Here is a 20,453-nt window from a genome sequence, read left to right as displayed (position 1 = left end):
GAGCCCCGTGTCAGGCTCTGGGCTGATGGCTCAGAGCCTGGAGCCTGTTTCCGATTCTGTGTCTCCCTCTCTCTCTGCCCCTCCCCCGTTCATGCTCTGTCTTTCTCTGTCCCAAAAATAAATAAACGTTGGGAAAAAAAAAAAAGAAATTAAAAAAAAAAAAAAGAAATCAAACAGGGACTTCTAACTACAAAGGCCATTAATTTTGTTAAGAATTTATCTGAGCTGGGGTGCCTGGGTGGCTCAGTCAGTTAGGCGTCCGACTTCGGCTCAGGTCATGTTCTCATGGTTCATGGTTTGAGCCCCATGTCGGGCTCTGTGCTGACAGCCCAGAGCCTGGAGCTTGCTTCCAATACTGTGTCTCCCTCTCTCTGGCCCTCCCCGGCTCATGCTCTGTCTCACTCTCTCTCTCAAAAATAAATAAACATTAAAAAAAAAAAAATTAAAAAAAAAAAAGGAATTTATTTGAGCTAATCAGCTTGATAAAGTTCAGGTCGAAGGAAAATTTCCTAAAAGCTCAGTTGTTGAAAATTTACATTTGGTCAAAATGCAAAGACTAGGAAAATAAGGCTGCATTTGTTTATTTGTTTCTCTTGCTGTTAGTGCTCAAAATCCACAAACAAGTCTATAAAGATACATGTTCTGATTTATTTCTATTGTATTATTTACTCCTTAAATTATTATATGTTCTCCTGGTTACTCTTTCTCTGCATCATTAATTATTTTTATCACTGGAGATTAGTGATTGTTCTATGATGTGTGGGGCTCTGGGCCAACTGCAGATGAGTATCACATAGCTGCTCTCAAGTACATAGCCCTCTAATGTAAAACTCAAATTTCAAAATAAATGCTTGCTAAAATGAACCAAGATACACAAAGGACTTAAAGATAAATTTAACAACTTAAAATGGGATTACAATGATTGATTTTATCATAAAGCTCAAGATGCCTCATCTACATTTTTCATTCTATATGTTAAGCCAGTGAATAGAAATTTATAAATGTATTGGAATGGCGGTTCCCAAACTGGCTGTGACTCAGAATCACCTGGGAGAACTTGAGGATGGTAAGGCTGGAATCTGTGTATGTAATAAGCTTCCCAGATGTAGTTAGTTCAGCCCCAATGGCTTTAGAAAGTGTCCTGTAGGGGCACCTGGGTGGCGCAGTCGGTTAAGCGTCCGACTTCAGCCAGGTCACGATCTCGCACTCCGTGAGTTCGAGCCCCGCGTCAGGCTCTGGGCTGATGGCTCGGAGCCTGGAGCCTGTTTCCGATTCTGTGTCTCCCTCTCTCTCTGCCCCTCCCCCGTTCATGCTCTGTCTCTCTCTGTCCCAAAAATAAATAAAAAACGTTGAAAAATAAAAATAAAAATAAATAAAAAAAAAAAAAGGAAGTGTCCTGTATATACTACAAGCATGTGTTGAGTGAAAGCACAGAAGAAGCTGAAGCTATGATTTACAGTGATACAAAACTATGAAAATAATTTAATATTGCTTCCATATTCATATTAAGCTACTTTAAATCTTTTCTCACATAAGATAGGTATCCTAATTTATGGGTTAAGAGTATGCTTTTAACTCAGACCTGGGTTTGAATCCTTGTTCTGACACTTACTTGCTAGATGACATTGAATAAATTATTTTAACCTCTTTTAATCTTGATTTCCTTAAGCTATAGCTATAATGTGCTGTAAGGATTAGAAGAGATAAGAAACACTCAAATACTTATACATAATTATGGAAGGCTTAAAATACTAATGTTTACTCACCATTGAACACTTCATTAAATTCCCCTGGGGGTGCATGAGTGATGAATTTAGCAGCTATGCGTACCTAAAGAGAAAGAAATAAAATAAGAGTAACATATAAAGGAAGAAGCAATTAACAGATTACAAAATTTTCATCATATTCATGGAGATAAAACTTCCTATTCAAACCTTTACTATTTAGGAGACTTCAGATTTTTTTCACAAACTATCTCAAAGCTTTCATCATCAATAGAGGTTTGTCCTGATTTTGAGATCTACATGCGGCTTTAAGTTTTAATTCTTCTTTAAAAAGTTGAGGGGCGCCTGGGTGGCTCAGTTGAGCGTCCGACTTCAGCTCAGGTCACGATCTTGCGGTCCGTGAGTTCGAGCCCTGCGTCGGGCTCTGGGCTGATGGCTCAGAGCCTAGAGCCTGCTTCCGATTCTGTGTCTCCCTCTCTCTCTGCCCCTCCCCCGTTCATGCTCTGTCTCTCTCTGTCTCAAAAATAAATAAACATTAAAAAAAAAAAGTTGAATAATCAATTTTTGGTCAAAATATACTACAGGCACAAATAGAGAAAGTTATGATCCTAATCACTTGTGAACATTTAAGCAAAACTAAATGAAAGAGTAGTGAACTGGTAAGGATACCAATATGTGTTTATAGCGTTTATCCCAATGCAAAGGTGGCTCAGTATTAACAAATCAGTGTAATTTACAAATTAAAGGAGCAAACCCTTGTGATTCTCTTAACTCATGCTGGAAGAAAAAGATAAAATTCAACATTCAAATATCATAAAACAACAAAACTACTAATTTTTGGTAGGAATAAACCTCTTTAAAAAAAAAAAGGAATAAACCTCTTTAACTTGATAAAGGATTATCTAACAAAATTCTACAGCATACTTAATAATGATGCAACATTGCAAGCAGTGTCCCTAATTTTAAAAACAAGACAAAGATGACTGCTATCACCTACTATTAAACACTGTACTAAAGGTTCTAAAGAATGCTATAGACAGTACTTCTTCTGTTCTTCCAACTCCCTCTCCTGCCCCCTACTGCCATTCTACTTTTCTGGATCTCCTTTTATAGACAGACATTCAAGTCTTAGATCTAACTTGCATATCCCTTTTTCTCCAGTATTTTTATCTTCTTTTTGTCATTTGGTAGTTTATTTGGGGAGAAGGCCTCAGAGCTCCATTTTTCAATTCACTTAAAATGCTCTTCATTCATGTCTATTTTGCTATTCAGATAGTTATTTTAAAACCTATTTTTCATTTCCAAGACTTTTATTTGTGTGTGTGTAAGAATTATTGAGTCTCCTTGAGGGTATTAACTATACTTACTTTAAAGTATTGCTCTATTGACTGTTCCCTAAGAATTTAGATCTACTTGTTTGTTGAGTTTGATGCTTTTCTTTCATAGTACCAGTTTTCCACAAATATTTGGTATTCCTCCTTGAATTTAATTTAGCTTGCCTGTTCTGTTTACCAGCAGTTTGTCTCTAGTGATTGTAGTGGAGGGAGAGAGGAGACTTGCTGTTGTGAAGTGGATATGAGCCGATTAATTTCTGAGTAACCCTCGTAAGGGCCAGAGGCTACCTGGGGCATCGCCCTGCCTCTCTGCTCTTAGTGCTCATTCTCAATGCTATATTCTGAAGACAAATGCATTTCTATCTGCAGTTCAGCCCCAGTGGAAGAGAAAAGAGGAGCCAATGGTACAGTTAGCTTACAGAACAATTCCGCAATTAATCTACTCCAAGACTGTTCTGAGTCCTTTCCTTCTTGCTCCTTAAGTTGAGCTCCTCCAAGTGGCTCCTACTTCCACAACAGTTATCTTCTGATCTTACTTTTTTTTCCCTCGTGTATTTACCATTCTGCTTTCTTTCTATCAAAAGAATTGCTACAAAACTTTGGTCCAACAATGGCACTCTCACTTAAAAAAAAAAAAAAAGCTTATTTGAGAGAGAGAGAAAAAATAGAGCGAGGGGAGGGGCAAGGAGAGAGAAAATCCCAAGCAGGCTCTGTGCTGTCAGTGCAGAGCCTGACATGGGGCTTGATCACACATACCATGCAATCATGACCCGAGTCAAAACCATGGAGTCAGATACTCAACTGCCTGAGCCACCCAAGCACTAATTCAGTTCTCTTCTTAATCTGTTTTCCCTACTTTTTTCATTCTACTAAGGTTTGGCATAAAAGATGAGGTGAAACCATGTGCTCAGTCTGCCATATAATTTAATCTCTTCGCTTTTATCAAGATGTGAAATACAAAGAATGTAAAAATCTATGTAAAAGAAAAAATAATTTTGAGTATCATTTGGCAATATACATATATAATTATGATGCTAGCAATGATAATAGGACTGACCTCTGACAGTCTCACAGTATAATTCTTTTTTTTTTTTATAAAGTTTATTTATTTTGAGAGAGAGTGTGAGCAGGGGAGGTGTGGAGAGAGAGGGAGAGAGAGAATCTCAAGCAGGCTCCGTGCTGTCAGTGCAGAGCTGGACATGGGGCTCGTTCTCACAAACCTGTGAGACCATGACCTGAACCAAAATCAAGAGTTGGACATTTAACCGACTGAGCCACCCAGGCGCCCCTCACAGTATAATTCTAACACACTATGACAGAAAGAATGTTGAAAATTCCCTAATATTTGATGTGATAATGAGTACGAAGATGATTCAACTCACTGATGAGGGGCAAAGAGGAACACAGTAGATCTACCAATAAACTGAGCCCTGCTTTCCAAGTAGGCATCCTCCATTAACCTCTTCATTTCCTTCAAATAACGTTAAGTTCTTGTTGACCCACTCAAATCAAGGCTATCATCAAAGCCAAACCATTCTTAAGCAGAAAAAAGACTTTCAAGAGTCCTTTGAAAATACAACTGGGCACTGAGAAGAGAATTTGAAAGACAAAAAATACTTTGCAACTTCAGGTTTATACAGAAGATCTTATATATGACTTCACTCATTCTAAAAAGAATAAAAGAAAAGCTGCTCCATGGACAAATTTTACATCTTCAGTCAAGAAAGGCCTACTGATTGATGGAGCAAGGTAGATTGGAAAACCTGGATTCTAATTACTGGCTCTATTGGTCCATAAACTCACTAGGTTTGTAATTCTAGAAGCATGACTAACCTGTTTTGGTCCTGAGTTTCCTCATTATAAGCCAACTCCCAAAAGAGATGAGAAGTTCTGCAAAATTTCTTTGAATTGTAAAGCTCTACCTGATTTTTTAACCTTAGAATACAAAACCTGTATGTGGATTACCTGGAAGCAGAGATGAGGAATCCATAACACAAACACCTTAGAATATTCTTATGTACATAAAGCTTGAGAACCCTGTCATGACAGGATAATTATAGATAATACATTACTTTTCTGGAATAAAAGCTGCTGGAGACTAAGAGGAATACACCATAAAACTCTTATATTAACAAGCAACAACAATAAAAAGAAAATAATTAGGAAGTAAGAAATGCTGCTCAACTCATGAAAATTACACTACACAGGACTTAACAGTTCCCATATAGATTTACAACTCGGTATATTTATATTTGCCTTGGCATGTGCAGTTAATCATATTTCTTTCCTCATCAACTGTTGCTGTCAATCATTTATTTAAGACATTAGTAAACCTACTTTGATAGTAAACCTATTTCTTAGTCTATTCAAATCTGCTGAGGGGCTATGATCTATCCCACTTGTCAATGTGCATCTCCCATAATCCTTACATCATTGTGAAAGTCCCCTTAGTCAAACAAATTCAAGTGTGTGTAGTTCAAAAATATATTCATATACAACCCAAAAAGCATATTCCCTAAAAAGAATAAAGCTATATATTTTACATACTACATATATAACATAATGTTTGAATATGCAATAGTAAAGGCTACCAAAATGAAAATTCAAGATACTAATATTCCTGAAGTTATCCCTGAAGTTTTAAAAGCCATACAATCTGATGGATCTGGCATAATTAAAACAAGTATTTGGATAATCAATGAACTGACAATGCATATTAAAAAAGTAATAGTTAACCAATTTGACAATAAATTTCATATATTGGAAAAAAAAAAGTAATAGTTCATTCATTCAGCAAACATTTACTGAGCACATACGAAAAGAAGAGTAAATAAAGATTAAACACTGAGTAAGATTCTGTCACTGTCTTCAAGGACCTGACACACAGATAGTAATACAGCAAGCAAGTATTAAAGGCCATGGTGAGGCACAAGGAAGATACAGTCAACTTTATATATGTATATAAGGAGTGGTGGGGTGGCCTTTAGATACAGTGATGTTTGAGTTGGATTGAAGAATGAGTAAATACCAAGGAGCGCATCCAGTCAGAGGAAACAGTATGCACAAACTAAGACATTATAACACAACAAATTGAATGTAGATATTTAAAAGATTTGCAGAATGTAAAACAGTGCTACTTTTTCCCACTAATTCTTTTGTTTTAGAAAATAAAGTTTGGGTTTTTTTTTTTTTTCTTTTTTTCCTCAAAACAAAATACCAGGGCGCCTGGGTGGCTCAGTCAGTTAAGAGTCCAAAGACACTTGATTTTGGCTCAGGTCATGATCTCAGAGTTCGTGAGATTGAGCCCTGCACCGGGCTGACAGCCTGGAGCCTGCTTGGGATTCTCTCTTCCTCTCTCTCTGCCCCTTCCCCGGCTCACTCGTGCTCTCTCTCTATCCCGAAATAAATAAACTACAAAACAACAAGAAACAAAATTCCAATTATTTATGTTAACATATAAATGTTTTTAAATATGTTTTTAAATGAATTAATACTTTAAGAACTCTTAAGTTTTAATATCTAGTACAATAGCTATAAATTACATAAAAAGTTGACACCTAAGAGTATAAAGGGGTCCTGAAAACAAAAACGTCTGAGAAGTGCTCTGTTGATACAGGCTGATGTTTTATCATATGCCATTGAGTGCAAAAGTTCACACAATGATATATTCCTGTTTTATTAAAAGTAAATACACTTACATATATGTATAGCTACTAATTTTAATTAGGACTTCTCCTGGTGGTGGTTATTAAAAAGTTGTTTTTCTTTCCTTTTTTGGCTTATCTCTATGTTCAAAACGTTGTATAAGGAATACAAATTACTTGTAATTTTTTTTCTGGGAGTTAGTACCTCTTAATCCCCTTTATTCTACTTCACCCACTACTTTATTACTTGTAAGTTAAAGATAATTTTTAAATTTTTAAAAATCAAAGAGGATCATGACAACATCTACCATCTAATAAATTAATTTTGTTAAAGATAAAAAAGGACATTAACAACATAAAGGCTATGGAGTGACATCAAAACTGCAAGCGATGGATCAAGGAAACTACAGGTCAAGGAAGCTAAAGGACAGAGTAAAAAGGGAGGTTGGTAAAAGGCAACAAGGAAGACTTTTTAAAGTTTATTTTTATTTTTATTTATATTGAGAGAGATATAGAGAGCAAGTGAGGATGGGGCTGAGAGAGAGACAGAACATCAAGCAAGCTCTGCACTCTCAGTACAGAGCCCAATGCAGGGCTCTATCTCACAAACCGTGAGATCATGACCTGAGCTAAAATCAAGATTTGGACATTTAACTGACTGAACCACCCGGGCACCCCAAGGAAGCTTTTTAAAGTTACACTTTGCATATGCTTCTTGACCAGAAGCTTAGCCTTATTTACCTCCTAGCTGCATAGTGCCTTATGCTGGAATGTATGGGATAGTTAATTGGTTAAATGAAGGGATTATACAGGAAAAAAAATGAACTAAACTAAAAGACTGCTTCCACTTCCTAAAGGGGGAAAAAAAACACACACACAAATAACACATAAGTCAGAGAGGGAGGAATAAAAAGTAAGCAATATTTGAATTCAGGCTTAAGTGCAGAAGAATTCTAATTAAAGTGCTGGAAAAACAAATGAGTGATACCCGTAAATCTAAGAATATCAAGAACAGGAGAAATGTCCAATTAAAGAAACGAAAACATCCCCCAGTTTTTAAATGAAAGCTGGTAAGAGGTGAAGACATATATATGCAACAGCAAGGGTGAAATTCTAAATGAGTGATTAAAAAGAATGTAGTCATCATTAGATGCCAAAGGTAGAACCCAAAACGTGGTCAATGTCAACAATCTCCATGTTATTTTCTGAGAGGTACTAAAAAAGTGGACCACTCAGTATTAAGTATTTGGCAATCTTTGACAACAGATTTTGAAGTGATAAGTTGATTTGTCACTATAACAATACCATAAAAATTCCTTGAGAGAGTAGTTGAAATCTTAATGCTACATTTACACATTTTCTATAAAAATCTAAAGTCTACTCCATGGACTCCAAGGTCCTTCAAAATTTGGTTCCCTCACCCTCATCTCCTACTGCCTAGCTGCTAGACTTCACGGCTAAATTCCTGCCTCAGGGCTATTGCATTTCTTGTTCCTTTTTGCCAGAAACGCTTTCTATCAGAGCATCTCTCTTCATTCAAGTTCCTGATGTCACTTTCTGACTTCCTGACTCCTATCTACAAATTAGCCATGATACGGTCCGCATCCTTCACAATTCTAGCCCATTTACTCGCTTTTTCTTCAAGGAACTTGTCACCACTGAATGATATTTATGTTTCCTGCTCAACACTCCAAAAGAAGTCCAAGAGCATAGAGCTCGGGTGAGCAAATTGCTAACACAAAAGGCCAGACAGTGAACATTTTAGGGCTACATGGGCCACATGGTCTCGGTCCCAAATGAAAACAAATTAGCACAATTGTGTTCTAATAAGATTTTAATTGTTTATTTATTTTGAATGCTTATTTGAGAGAGAGAGAGAGAGAGAGAGAGAGAGAGAGAGAGAGAGTGGGGGGGGGGCGGCTGAGAAAGAAGGAGAAAAAGAATCTCAAGCAGACTCCATGCTATCAGTGCAGAGCCCAATGTGGGGCTTGATCTCATGAACCTGAGATCATGACCCAAGCTGAAATCAAGAGTCGGATGCTCAACTGACTGAGGCACCCAGGCACCCCTTATTTTTTTTTTTTTTAACCATTAAGGTATTATTGGTAAATAAACTCGTAAGATATTAAAGTGTACAACGTGATTTGATATACGTTGTAAAAGTATTAGCCCCACTAAGTTAATTAAAACATTATTTTGGAGGGGCGCCTGGATGGCGCAGTCGGTTAAGCGTCCGACTTCAGCCAGGTCACGATCTCGCGCTCCGTGAGTTCGAGCCCCGCGTCAGGCTCTGGGCTGATGGCTCGGAGCCTGGAGCCTGTTTCCGATTCTGTGTCTCCCTCTCTCTCTGCCCCTCCCCCGTTCATGCTCTGTCTCTCTCTGTCCCAAAAATAAATAAACGTTGAAAAAAAAAATTAAAAAACAAAAAAACAAACATTATTTTGGATTCTCTAATTTGTATTTCATGTAATTTTCACATGTCACGAAATAGTCTTCTTCTGATTTTTCCCCCCAACCATTCAAAAATCATTAGCTTGTAGGCTATATACAAACATGCGGTAGACCAGATTTGCCAAACCCTGGCATAGAACGTTTGTTCACTGCTGTACACCCAGAACTGAGACCTGGCACATGCTAGCAATGTAAGTGAATGACGACTATTTTATTCTCTACAAAACTTTTTCATAACCTGTTTCTCTTCTGATCTTGAAACAGCTTAATAGGTAGGCGAGACTAGTATCCCCACTAAAAAAGGAATAGGTTCAGAGAAAGTGCTTTGTCAAAGGTCACACACTTATACAGAGGTGGGCCTAGAACTATTCAATCAACTATTCTGTGCATTAGTAACAGGTATTTAAATTCAGGAGGATTATCTTTAGTGTGGTGTCACATAGATTTAGCTTAGTCCTTTCAGAATTTTTTTTTCTTTTATCCAGGAGTTGAGTCAAAACCTTGCTTATGAAAGCTACAGTTGAAACAAAGTTGGAAGGAATAAATACAATGATAAATAGTAATGTTAAAAGTCAGTATTTTCTCATCTAGCTTCAAAACTGGGTCAAAACAAGATGAAATTTGGTAGAGGTAAGAATTGGTGGCAGAAGTAAAAGGGGAGAGAGAAATGGCTAAGTAGCGACAGCAAAAATATTTTTGCTGCAATAGAAATGAGGGATGACATTTTTAAAAACAGTGATTTGGGGCGCCTGGGTGGCGCAGTCGGTTAAGCGTCCGACTTCAGCCAGGTCACGATCTCGCGGTCCGGGAGTTCGAGCCCCGCGTCGGGCTCTGGGCTGATGGCTCAGAGCCTGGAGCCTGTTTCCGATTCTGTGTCTCCCTCTCTCTCTGCCCCTCGCCCGTTCATGCTCTGTCTCTCTCTGTCCCAAAAATAAATAAAAACGTTGAAAAAAAAATTTTTTTATAAAAAATAAAAACAGTGATTTAGTCATTCTTTAGAATGGGGTGGGGAAACAAAGTTGAAAGCAAGTATGTCCCATAGAGAGGCATGCCATCTCCAGTGTAACTGAGAATCACTGATATGGAGGTTTTGGTTGAACAAACACTTAATTGCTGCTTTAAAAACAACAACAAAAAAGGCTTTTAAAAAGCATCCCTATTCCATAAAGTAATAGTTTCACTGCACATAACATTCATCAGATAGTATCTGAAGAGTATAACTCCATGTATATATATATATATATATATTTTTAACGTTTATTATTTTTGGGACAGAGAGAGACAGAGCATGAACGGGGGAGGGGCAGAGAGAGAGGGAGACACAGAATCGGAAACAGGCTCCAGGCTCTGAGCCATCAGCCCAGAGCCTGACGCGGGGCTCGAACTCCCGGACCGCGAGATCGTGACCTGGCTGAAGTCGGACGCTTAACCGACTGCGCCACCCAGGCGCCCCTAACTCCATGTATATTTTAAAGGGAGAATAACTCAGGCCTTATACACAATTCCAATCCTTCATAGATTTAAATATTCCAATAATGTTAATTTCATGGAACCCACTGTATTGTTTCTGACCTAAAAAAGTGGAATTTAGGACCTTATAAGCATCAGTTAAAGATAATTTTCCTAGATTTCAATTTCTTCCCCTTCTCCGTATCTTCTCACCTCTTCAAGAGGGAAATAAAAAAAAAATACCTAATCCTTGAAAGACTCAAAATTTCATTATTAGTAATACCTGTACTGAAAGTTTAAACATCAAACTGAGAAAGTAATATACCTTATTGTTCCCCAGAAGCTGCTTAATTTTGTTAATTTTGATATACTGTATTTTAGTAAGAAACTTTAGAAAATGTACTAAAAGACACTTGGAAAATTTATAAAACTGAGGTTTTTATTTATTAAATAATCTTTTAATAACAGATGCCACATATTTCAACATTACATCTCTTCATAACTACCTTTTTAAATGATTTTCTTGACAATCACATACAACAGGATTCAAGTTGAGTATTTAACAACTGCAGCTCTGTTTGAATGTCAGTGGGTAACTCTAAACAAGGAGGGAAGAAATTCTGGGCTAGATAATAGCCACATTCTACTTATCAGCAAGGCCCAGGTCAGTTTATACTGCCCAAACTTTGTATACTTCAGGAGCCAAATCTCCGCCAGCTTGTCTCCCTGGTGTCTAACGAAATCTTTACCTCCCTCATTAGACTACTGCCTATATTAAAGACTTTGCTTCTGGGCTTGACTTACGTTGTCCTTGAAAGTTTTGCCTCTCTCCTTATCTTTACGTGTCTAAACTCTGCCTGTCTTTTAAGGTTGGGTTCTTCTGTTTCTTTCCAAAAAGTATTCCCAGTACTTGTAATTGCAAGAATCCTTTACCACATTAAACCTTACTTTACCATACTTTGTTTGACCATTTATTATAGCACCTAAAATATAACTGCTATTGATAATTAGTTCTATAGATACCATTTTGTCCCTAAAAACTAGTTTTCTTTGGGCAAACTGCCTTGCTTTCCTTTTCCTTATTATACAGGGTCTAGCAAAGTAAATGGCACATAGCTGGCAATTAGTTAAAGGTTTACAAAACCCCTTCTACATAAAATGACAATATGGAAGTGTTCTTAGTTTTTCAGATTATGAGATAGTATGGCAAAATGGAAAGATATAGGCTCTGGAGTTGGGACAGATCAGGATTTGAATTTAAATCACTTAAGGTCTTTAAATCATATCCTCAGCCTAAAGTGGGGCAGTATCTACTTCTTAAGAATTGTTGTGAAGATTAAATTGTTGTGAAGATTAAATTTAGCAGTATATTTAAAATATAGGGGTGCCTGGCTGACTCCATTGGTAGAGCATGTGACTCTTGATCTCAGGGTTGTGGGTTTGAGCCTCATGCTGGGTGTAAATATTACTTGAAAATAAAATCTTAAAAATAAATACATAAATAAAATAAAATAGGTGCAATAAATGTCAGCTACTGTTAGCTGGTCCTAGCAAGACAACTGCTGCTTTAAATTATTAAACTAAACAACCCCCTCATATTATTAAGAAAATAATTTCCCTTTTCTAGAAATTCTTTGGGTCTTAGTAACCTTATATTCCCCATCATTACAGTCTTTATCGTGAACTATAAATAGTGGCAACTTTTGTGCTGACCAAAAGTTCTCCAAAATATCACTGCTTCACTTCCCTTTTTAAACACATCTTCCAAAGTTTACCTATGTTTTCAACTAGGCTATACTTAAAAAAAGCATAGTAACCAACTGTACTTTTGTATATGTTTATTTTCCTTACTTTTATCCTGCATCATTACAGAAGTATTCAAGGATAAATAGCTACATTTTTCTTCCTAAAGAGATTTACCTTATTCTTACCCTGTTAAGACAGTAAGTTCTATTTGCATGGAATTCAATACTGTTTCCTAACAGGTTTTTTGCTGTTTGAAGACATTTAGATACTGTTATTTTTCTAAGACTTTACTTTTTTTTTTAAGAGCAGTTTTAAGTTCACAGCAAAACTGAGAAGGTACAGAAATTTCCCATAGGGTCCGTGCCCTCCAACATGCATACTTCCTCCATTAACACCCCCACCAGAGTGGTTCCTTGTTCATTTCATGAACTTACACTGACACATCATTATCATCCAAAGCTCATGGTTTACATTACGGTTCACTCTTTGTGTTGTACATTTGATGGATTTGGACATATGTACAATATGTATCCACCATTAATAGTATCATAAAGAGTATTTTCACCGCCCTAACAATTTACTGTTCTCTGCCTACTCTTTCTTCCCTCCCCCTAGTATGTTATTTTAAAAAGGAAGAATTTTTTAAAAAATACATCTTGCCTCAGTGTGGTTCATTTTTTCATCTGGTTCTAAAGCTTTCAGTGTATCAACAATAAACTATCTGGGGCAATTATTTAATAGGTACCAGTTCCAAGCTGTTGACATGCATATACAATAGTATCAAAGCCCTGGAATTTCAGTTGCAGTGCCCTTATCAAATAAACAAAATCCCTCCTGACTGAGGGTTCTCAGAGGCTAGTGAGAATTTAATTTGGGGCTGCAATTCTAAAAGAAATATATTCTTACTGATGTCTAGGACCAAATGGAATATTGGTTTCATTAACTAAAACTTATTGTTAGCTGCTTTTTTATTTACTTACTTTTTAAATGTTTATTTACTTTTGAGGGAGAGAGAGAGGGAGAGAGAGAGAACGAGTGGAGGAGGAGCAAAGAGAAAGGGGGACAGAGGATCTGAAGAGGGCTCTGCAGTGCTGACAGCAGTGAGATCATGACCTGAGGCGCTTAACCAACTGATCCATCCAGGCACCCCAGTAGTTTTTTAAAATTCCAAATAAACTATTGTTTTCCCAGTTTCCCAGTTTTTGACCTAGAGACACTACAAAGACTCAATGTACTTAAAAACTTAGCTGTATATAGTTTATATTCTATCATTTTCAGTAATAGCTAAGGCTTAAAAGCATAAAGATATGTTTTAAGTTAGGATCAATATTATATAAAAGATGGCACTTCCGAATATTTTGCTTTGTTTACTCTTTTAAAAGTTATTTTATTTTTTTTATTATTATTATTTTTTATTTTTTATTTTTTTTTTTCAAAGTTTATTTATTTTTGGGACAGAGAGAGACAGAGCATGAACAGGGGAGGGGCAGAGAGAGAGGGAGACACAGAATCGGAAACAGGCTCCAGGCTCCGAGCCATCAGCCCGGAGCCTGACGTGGGGCTCGAACTCACAGACTGCGAGATCGTGACCTGGCTGAAGTCGGACGCTTAACCGACTGCGCCACCCAGGCGCCCCTTAAAAGTTATTTTAAAGTAGCTCTTAGAAACTGTTTTAGTAACCAATTACAAATTTTGTCAGATATAGACAATAGGTGGGAAAAGCAGGCAAGTTTGCTTTTTTAAGTACAGCAATTTCATTCACTCACATTCATTCTCATGGAAGATCTAATTAGCTTTATTAAATGATTCATGAATTGGGCAGCATCCCGTACAAATAGAAAGGAGCTTCCAGCAATTACATTTTAAAAATTTTATCAACTCTAAGGAATAATTGCTCAAAAACTTATTAAAGTAATTATATAACATACATTTAATGTCAAAGTCTCTCCTTAACCAAACTTTATAGTCAGGCTCCTCTGAGCCCTCTGTTCTCAGCTAGGCCTTGATCTTGGCTCCATCCTATGTCCTGTCTAACCCAATCCTAGCAAGAACCTGTTGTCATTTTAGTGAGAATGCCCCCACTTTAGGTATCTGATCAAGTTCCTTATCCCCCACCTTTGATGCAGAAGTCCTCAATCTGTCTTTAGTAAGGATCCTGTTAAATCAGTTAAGTAAGAATCCCTCTACCCTTATGTGTCCTCTTAGTAATTTTCCATCCACTGACCCCCTCATTCTGCTTGCTGGCTATAGATCCCCAGTTGTCTTTGCTTCATCTGGAGCCGAGCTCTAGCTCTCTCCCGTAACACAAAACTATTGAATAAAATCGTCTTATTATTTTTTTTAATGTTTATTTATTTTTGAGAGAGAGGGAGACAGAGTTTGAGCAGGGGAGGAGCAGAGAGAGAGGGAAACACAGAATCCGAAGCAGGCTCCAGGCTCTGAGCTGTCAGCATAGAGCCCGATGTGGGGCTCAAACTCACAAACTGCGAGATCATGACTTGAGCCAAAGTTGGACGCTCAACCAACTGAGCCACTCAGACACCCCAAGTCATTTTAACAAGTACCAGAAGAATTTTTTCTTTAACAAGGTCATCATTATATTTTATGTCACCTAGTATAATGGTATATAAAAATGACAAACTTAAGCATAAAATTTACAACAGACAAGAACCAAAAAACAGCTCTTATCTATTTTATAGTTAATCTTTCCCAACCATTCCCTCTATGCACCAAGTTACAAGGAAATCATCCATTAGTTCTTATTCTGGACTCTTCTAATATAAAACATCAGAATGCTGGTAAAAAGATTTCCAAGTAGGGGCGCCTGGGTGGCGCAGTCGGTTAAGCGTCCGACTTCAGCCAGGTCACGATCTCACGGTCTGTGAGTTCGAGCCCCGCGTCAGGCTCTGGGCTGATGGCTCGGAGCCTGGAGCCTGTTTCCGATTCTGTGTCTCCCTCTCTCTCTCTGCCCCTCCCCCATTCATGCTCTGTCTCTCTCTGTCCCAAAAATAAATAAAAACGTTGAAAAAAAAATTAAAAAAAAAAAAAAAGATTTCCAAGTATACATCTTAGTGTTCATTTAGAAGTTCAAAGTCAGTGGTAAGCCTTAAGACATTAACTACTGAACAGGAAAAAATTTTAAGTACTGACTCATTCTCAGTGAAGATTTAAAAAGTTGAATTACCTTAAATCCAAAATTGCACTGATATTCATATGGAAAGAGGTAAAAGACAATACTTGTTTTTTGTTTTCATTTTTTTTTTTTTATTTGAAAGAGAGAGAGGGAGTGCAAGCTGGGGAGAGGAGCAGAGGGAGAGAGAGAGAACCTCAAGCAGTCTCCACATTCAGTGCGAGGCGGATGAGGGCTCGGTTCCATGACCCTGGGATCATGACCTGAGCTTGAAATCAAGTCAGATGCTCAACTGACTAACCCAGGTGCCCTAAAAGGCCCTATTCATTTTAATTATAGGATCAAAATGTCTAGATCAAGAACTGAGGAAGTAGAAAAGTCTGAGATATACTGTTCTAATGAGTCAGAAAAAAAGATAAAAATGTGTGAAAAAGATCACATAAGCAACTTGTTGTTTAGAAGCTTAAATGTGTTAAAACACACACATTCTCATCCCTTATTCTAGGTTACTGGGCAGACAGGTAAAGGGTTCCAAGTGCCAGATATACAATGGGCATCATTTTGGAAACAAAAAGACCAATTTAAGAAACTCGGGAAAAATTCACACCATACACTTTGAGATTCAGATGCTTGAGAGCAATGACTGAAGTCCAAAAGGGTAGAGTTTGGTGGTGAGAACCTATGCCACATGGAAACAAAAGTACTGGGAAACAGGAAGCTTCAGCCTTCAAGATCCACTGCAGATCTGGCATGTTATGGCATTCTAATTCAAAGGTATGTCTTTTTACCAATTTTATCTTCAAAAACTTTTGAAGTCAGACCTGGTTTCACAAGCCAGCTTTAATATTTCATTGCTTGGGTCTTAGTTTCTTCATTTGTGGATATAATACCTGCTCATATCAGACTGTTTTAAGGATCCAGTGAGGTAACATGAGACGGACTTAATACATAGCAGATACTTAACTTTCTTTCCCTAAGCAAATGCCTACATGTTACTGAATTTTGAGTAACATGTTTTCTTTAAAGTTCAGATCTTTGTGTTTACCAATTTGTCCATTCACTCAAAACAAAACAACTTACTTAAGAGGAAGGATGGGATAGATGTGGGCTGGGTTGGGGAAAGACACTTTAAGGAAGGGGCAGCAGGTGAGATCTAAACTGAGCTCTACAGAGTGCTTTAGATTAGGAGGCGGGGGAGGGGGTGTTCCAAATGAGGGAATAGTAAAATGAAAAGAGGTGGGGGGGAAACAGTCTTTTGCAGGCAGACCAGTTTGGTAGAAACAGAGGATTTATTTGGAGATAATAAAAGAGAAGGGTAGAATAAGATGAGTCAGATGGCAGTAGTTATGCTAATATCAAGTCTGGTTGTATCTGTAGGTAATGGAGAAGTGCTGAAGCTTTCTGAGTGGGAAGCTCCATTAATAAAATTAGACTGTTAGTAATACGGAAGTACTGGAATCCTTAATATGGCCTCACAAAACCTGGAAATCAGTCTGTCCTCTAAGAGTTAGCTATGAAATCAAGTCAGATGCTATTAAAGTGAGATTTATTCACTCATTCAACAAATATCTAATAGTGTACTACGTGTCAGGCACTGTTTTAGGCCATGGTGATGCACCAGTGTATGGTTCTTGTGGAGCTTACATTCTAATGGGTAGAGAGACAACATTAAATAACAGATAGAGATAACATTAAATAAACTACATTAAATAGCCAGTGATAAATGCTAAAAAATAAAAAAATAAAGGAACTTAAGGGGATAATGAAATGTTAGGATTTAACAATATATAGGGTAATCAGAGAAGACTTCACTGAGAAAATGACTTTTGATGAAATAGCTGGAGGAATTAAGGGAAGAAGGAAGAGAACTCCAGACAACAGAGCAGGGAAGAAGAAAGAGAAATCCAGACAACAGAGCAAACACAAAGACCATTTAGGTGAGAATGTGTGGCTAGAACAGAGAGGACCAGAGGAGAATAGGAAGGAGATGAGGTGAGAGAGGTAAGCGGTAAAGACAGAGGGACTTGTCGTCAGAGTAAGAACTTTTATTCTGAAGAAGATGGGAAGCCAATGGAGGATTCTGAGCAAAGAAGTGACATGTTCCAACTTACATTCTCCAACCAGTGTATTCTGGGTGCTGCACTGCAGACAGCCTGCTGGGCAGGGAGGAGGAGGCAAGAGTACCAGCAGGGACACCAGAGAGAAGACTACTGCAATAACCTAGGAGAAATCACAGTGGCTTCTTCCAGAGTGGTTGGAATAAGGGGGTGGTGAGAAACCGTCTTTTTCTGGGTATAGTTCAAAGGCAGAGCCTACAAGATTTGCTACTAGACTATATGTACTGTGAAAGAAACAGGAGTCAAAGATGACACTAAACTTTTTGGCCTGAACAACTAAAGAATGAGTATGTCATTAAGAGGGGAAAGACTGCAGGAGAAGTTGTAATACGCAAATTTTTGATACTTAAGGGTTTCCTTCCAGCTATGTAAAAACAATGTCTGCTGCTGTTAAAAATTAGAGGGTGCTCTGCCCAAAGGCCCTACATGGTCTTGTGTTGTGTATATATCCCTATTAAGGAGGAAAATGCCATTAAAATGTTCACCTATATAGTTAAAATGTTAACCTGTATCATTAACTTCCCTCATTCCAACTCCACACTTCAAGTGTGAAAGAACTATAATTTGATCTCCCATGTCCCTGACCTACCTGAAAGAAAGTTTCTAGTCCTTTCTATATTTATTTTTTTAATGTTTATTTATTTTTTGAGAAAGACAGAGCATGAGTGGGCAAGGGGCAGAGAGGTAGACACAGAATTCGAAGCAGGCTCCAGGCTCTGAGCTGTCAGCACAGAGCCCGACGTGGGGCTCAAACTCATGAGCAGTGAGATCATGACCTGAGCAGAAGTCAGACACTTAACTAACTGAGCCACCCAGGAGTCCCCTTTCTATATTTGTTAAATTAGTTGTTCTGCTACTTTTATACATTAGTTTCATCAGCCTAGCTAATATTAAGTTTGTTCCTGAGAGATTTAGTTTTAATATCCTGATGAATCAAGTTTCTGAGCTAAAAGGCAGAAGACTAAGATTTGAATAGTGGTTCCGGAGTTGCAGTGGAATTACTGGGAAACTTATTTAAAAATAGATTCCTGGGGCGCCTGGGTGGCTCAGTCAGTTAAGCGTCTGACTTCAGCTCAGGTCTGATCTCACCATTCCTGAGTTCAAGCCCCATGTTGGGCTCTGTGCTGACAGCTTGGAGCCTGGAGCCTGCTTCTGCTTCTGTGTCTCCCTCACTCTCTGCCCCTCCCCGACTCGTGCTCTGTGCTTCTCTCTCAAAATAAACATTTAGGGAAAAAAAAAAAAGATCCTGAGCAGTGATCCTCCCAGATTCTGATTCAGTTGGGCTAGGATAGAACCTAGAAATCTGCTTTTGAAAGCAGCACACCAGGGGCACCTTGGTGGCTCAGTTGGTTAAGCAGCTGACTTCAGCTCTGGCCATGATCTCATGGTTCATGGGTTTGAGCCCTGTGTTGAGCTCTGTGCTGACAGCTCAAAGCCTGGAGTCTGCTTCGGATTCTGTGTGTGTGTGTCTCTCTCTCTGCCCTTCCCCCACTCACACACTGTCTCTCTCTCCCTCTCAAAAATAAACATTAAAAAAAAAAAAAAAGAAAGAAAAAAAGAAAGCAGCACACCAGCAACTCTACTGTAGGCAAAATGTTCCAAGGTACTGCTATATGATAACATTCTTAAGAGGATGATGCTCTTCACCTTGTCATGAGGACTATTATGATCATTAAACTTCTAAAATCAAGTGTCTTAACACTCTAAGTTTATAAGACATTTCAAATACTACTGGTAGCACACTTGAAGAAACTCAAAAGAGCACCCAGCTAATTTAGCAGTAATTACAATGTAGTCACAACCAAAGAACATCAGTATTTTAGTATTTGTAGAACTATCCATGTCACTATACCATTAAACTTGATTGCTGTTTAGGGCTGTGTCGTTTCAGTAGAATTGTTTGCTACCTTAATTTACTACCTACTGTCTATTCAAAGGGATTAAAGTGGGTAAGACCACAGGTCTGGAAGCAGATTATCAACACCGAATCTGCTCAACTAATTGTGAACACTGGTTCATAGTTTTTTTTTAATGTCAAATGTGCCTCAGTTTAGTCAACTGTAAAATGTGGATAATACAAATATCTATCCTGTTGGAATGTTTTGAGACAAATACACGTTAATACGTGAAATACTTAACACATAATAAGCACTTAAATGTTACTTAGATGCAAAACAGAATTCACAAGACAAAGTTCTCATATGTTCCAATGAACCTACCACCTTTCTTTGGTGAAGTCTGGCATTATGCAGTCTTCTTGCTTATGTTATAATTGACCTACACTACATCATATGATCCATTCAAATGAATATTCCATCTCATAGACACTGCTTAACAATATGTAAGTGCAGTTATAGCAATAACAAATTTTACACATACTTCAAAACTTAATAGTGTGAAGAACTGTGGTAAATCAATGAAAAATGTAGTGAGAAAAAAGAGGCAAAGAGAACAATTAAGAATGTTGTTAGAAATAATTCAAGCATCAGAAAAGGTCCTAAATGAAGATTAACAGAAGGAATGTGGACTGACTGGATGTAATGTTAAGTAAGAAGTATATTTGTATATGCATAGAATAGAAAATATACAAAAGAATACTGGCTGCCTCTCAGGAACTATGTGGCTGGAAAACAGGGGTGGTGGGACTTTTTACTCATGCTTTGTCCTACATTTTAATTTTACGCATGTAATCTGATTATAGTTCCTCTACACCAAAAAATAATTTTTCTCAAAAATACTAATGGAAATGGAGGAACAGAATCTAATGGCAGGAAGAATTTACAGAACTGGAATACTAATTGAACATGAGAGAAGAGGCTAAGAAGGAAAAAAAATGATGCTAATGTTCTGAGCCTGTG

At 37.7% G+C, this 20,453-nt stretch overlaps 1 protein-coding gene across 2 annotated transcripts in view; it reads right to left on the bottom strand.

Annotated features, from left to right (window-relative positions):
- Positions 1 to 20,453, bottom strand: part of CAPZA1 (capping actin protein of muscle Z-line subunit alpha 1) — a 52,136-nt gene that overhangs the window by 26,497 nt on the left and 5,186 nt on the right. For both annotated transcript variants that reach the window (XM_040471324.1, XM_040471325.1), the window contains exon 2: positions 1,767 to 1,830. In XM_040471324.1, the coding sequence (XP_040327258.1) occupies positions 1,767 to 1,830 (64 nt within the window). The remainder of the gene's footprint in view (positions 1 to 1,766; positions 1,831 to 20,453) is intronic.

Source organism: Herpailurus yagouaroundi, unplaced genomic scaffold, assembly GCF_014898765.1.
Source record: "Herpailurus yagouaroundi ecotype Mexico unplaced genomic scaffold, PumYag 77, whole genome shotgun sequence".
NCBI classification, from domain to species: domain Eukaryota; kingdom Metazoa; phylum Chordata; class Mammalia; order Carnivora; family Felidae; genus Herpailurus; species Herpailurus yagouaroundi.
The sequence above is the reverse complement of the archived record's forward strand: the minus strand, read 5'-3'. Positions and strand labels throughout refer to the sequence as shown.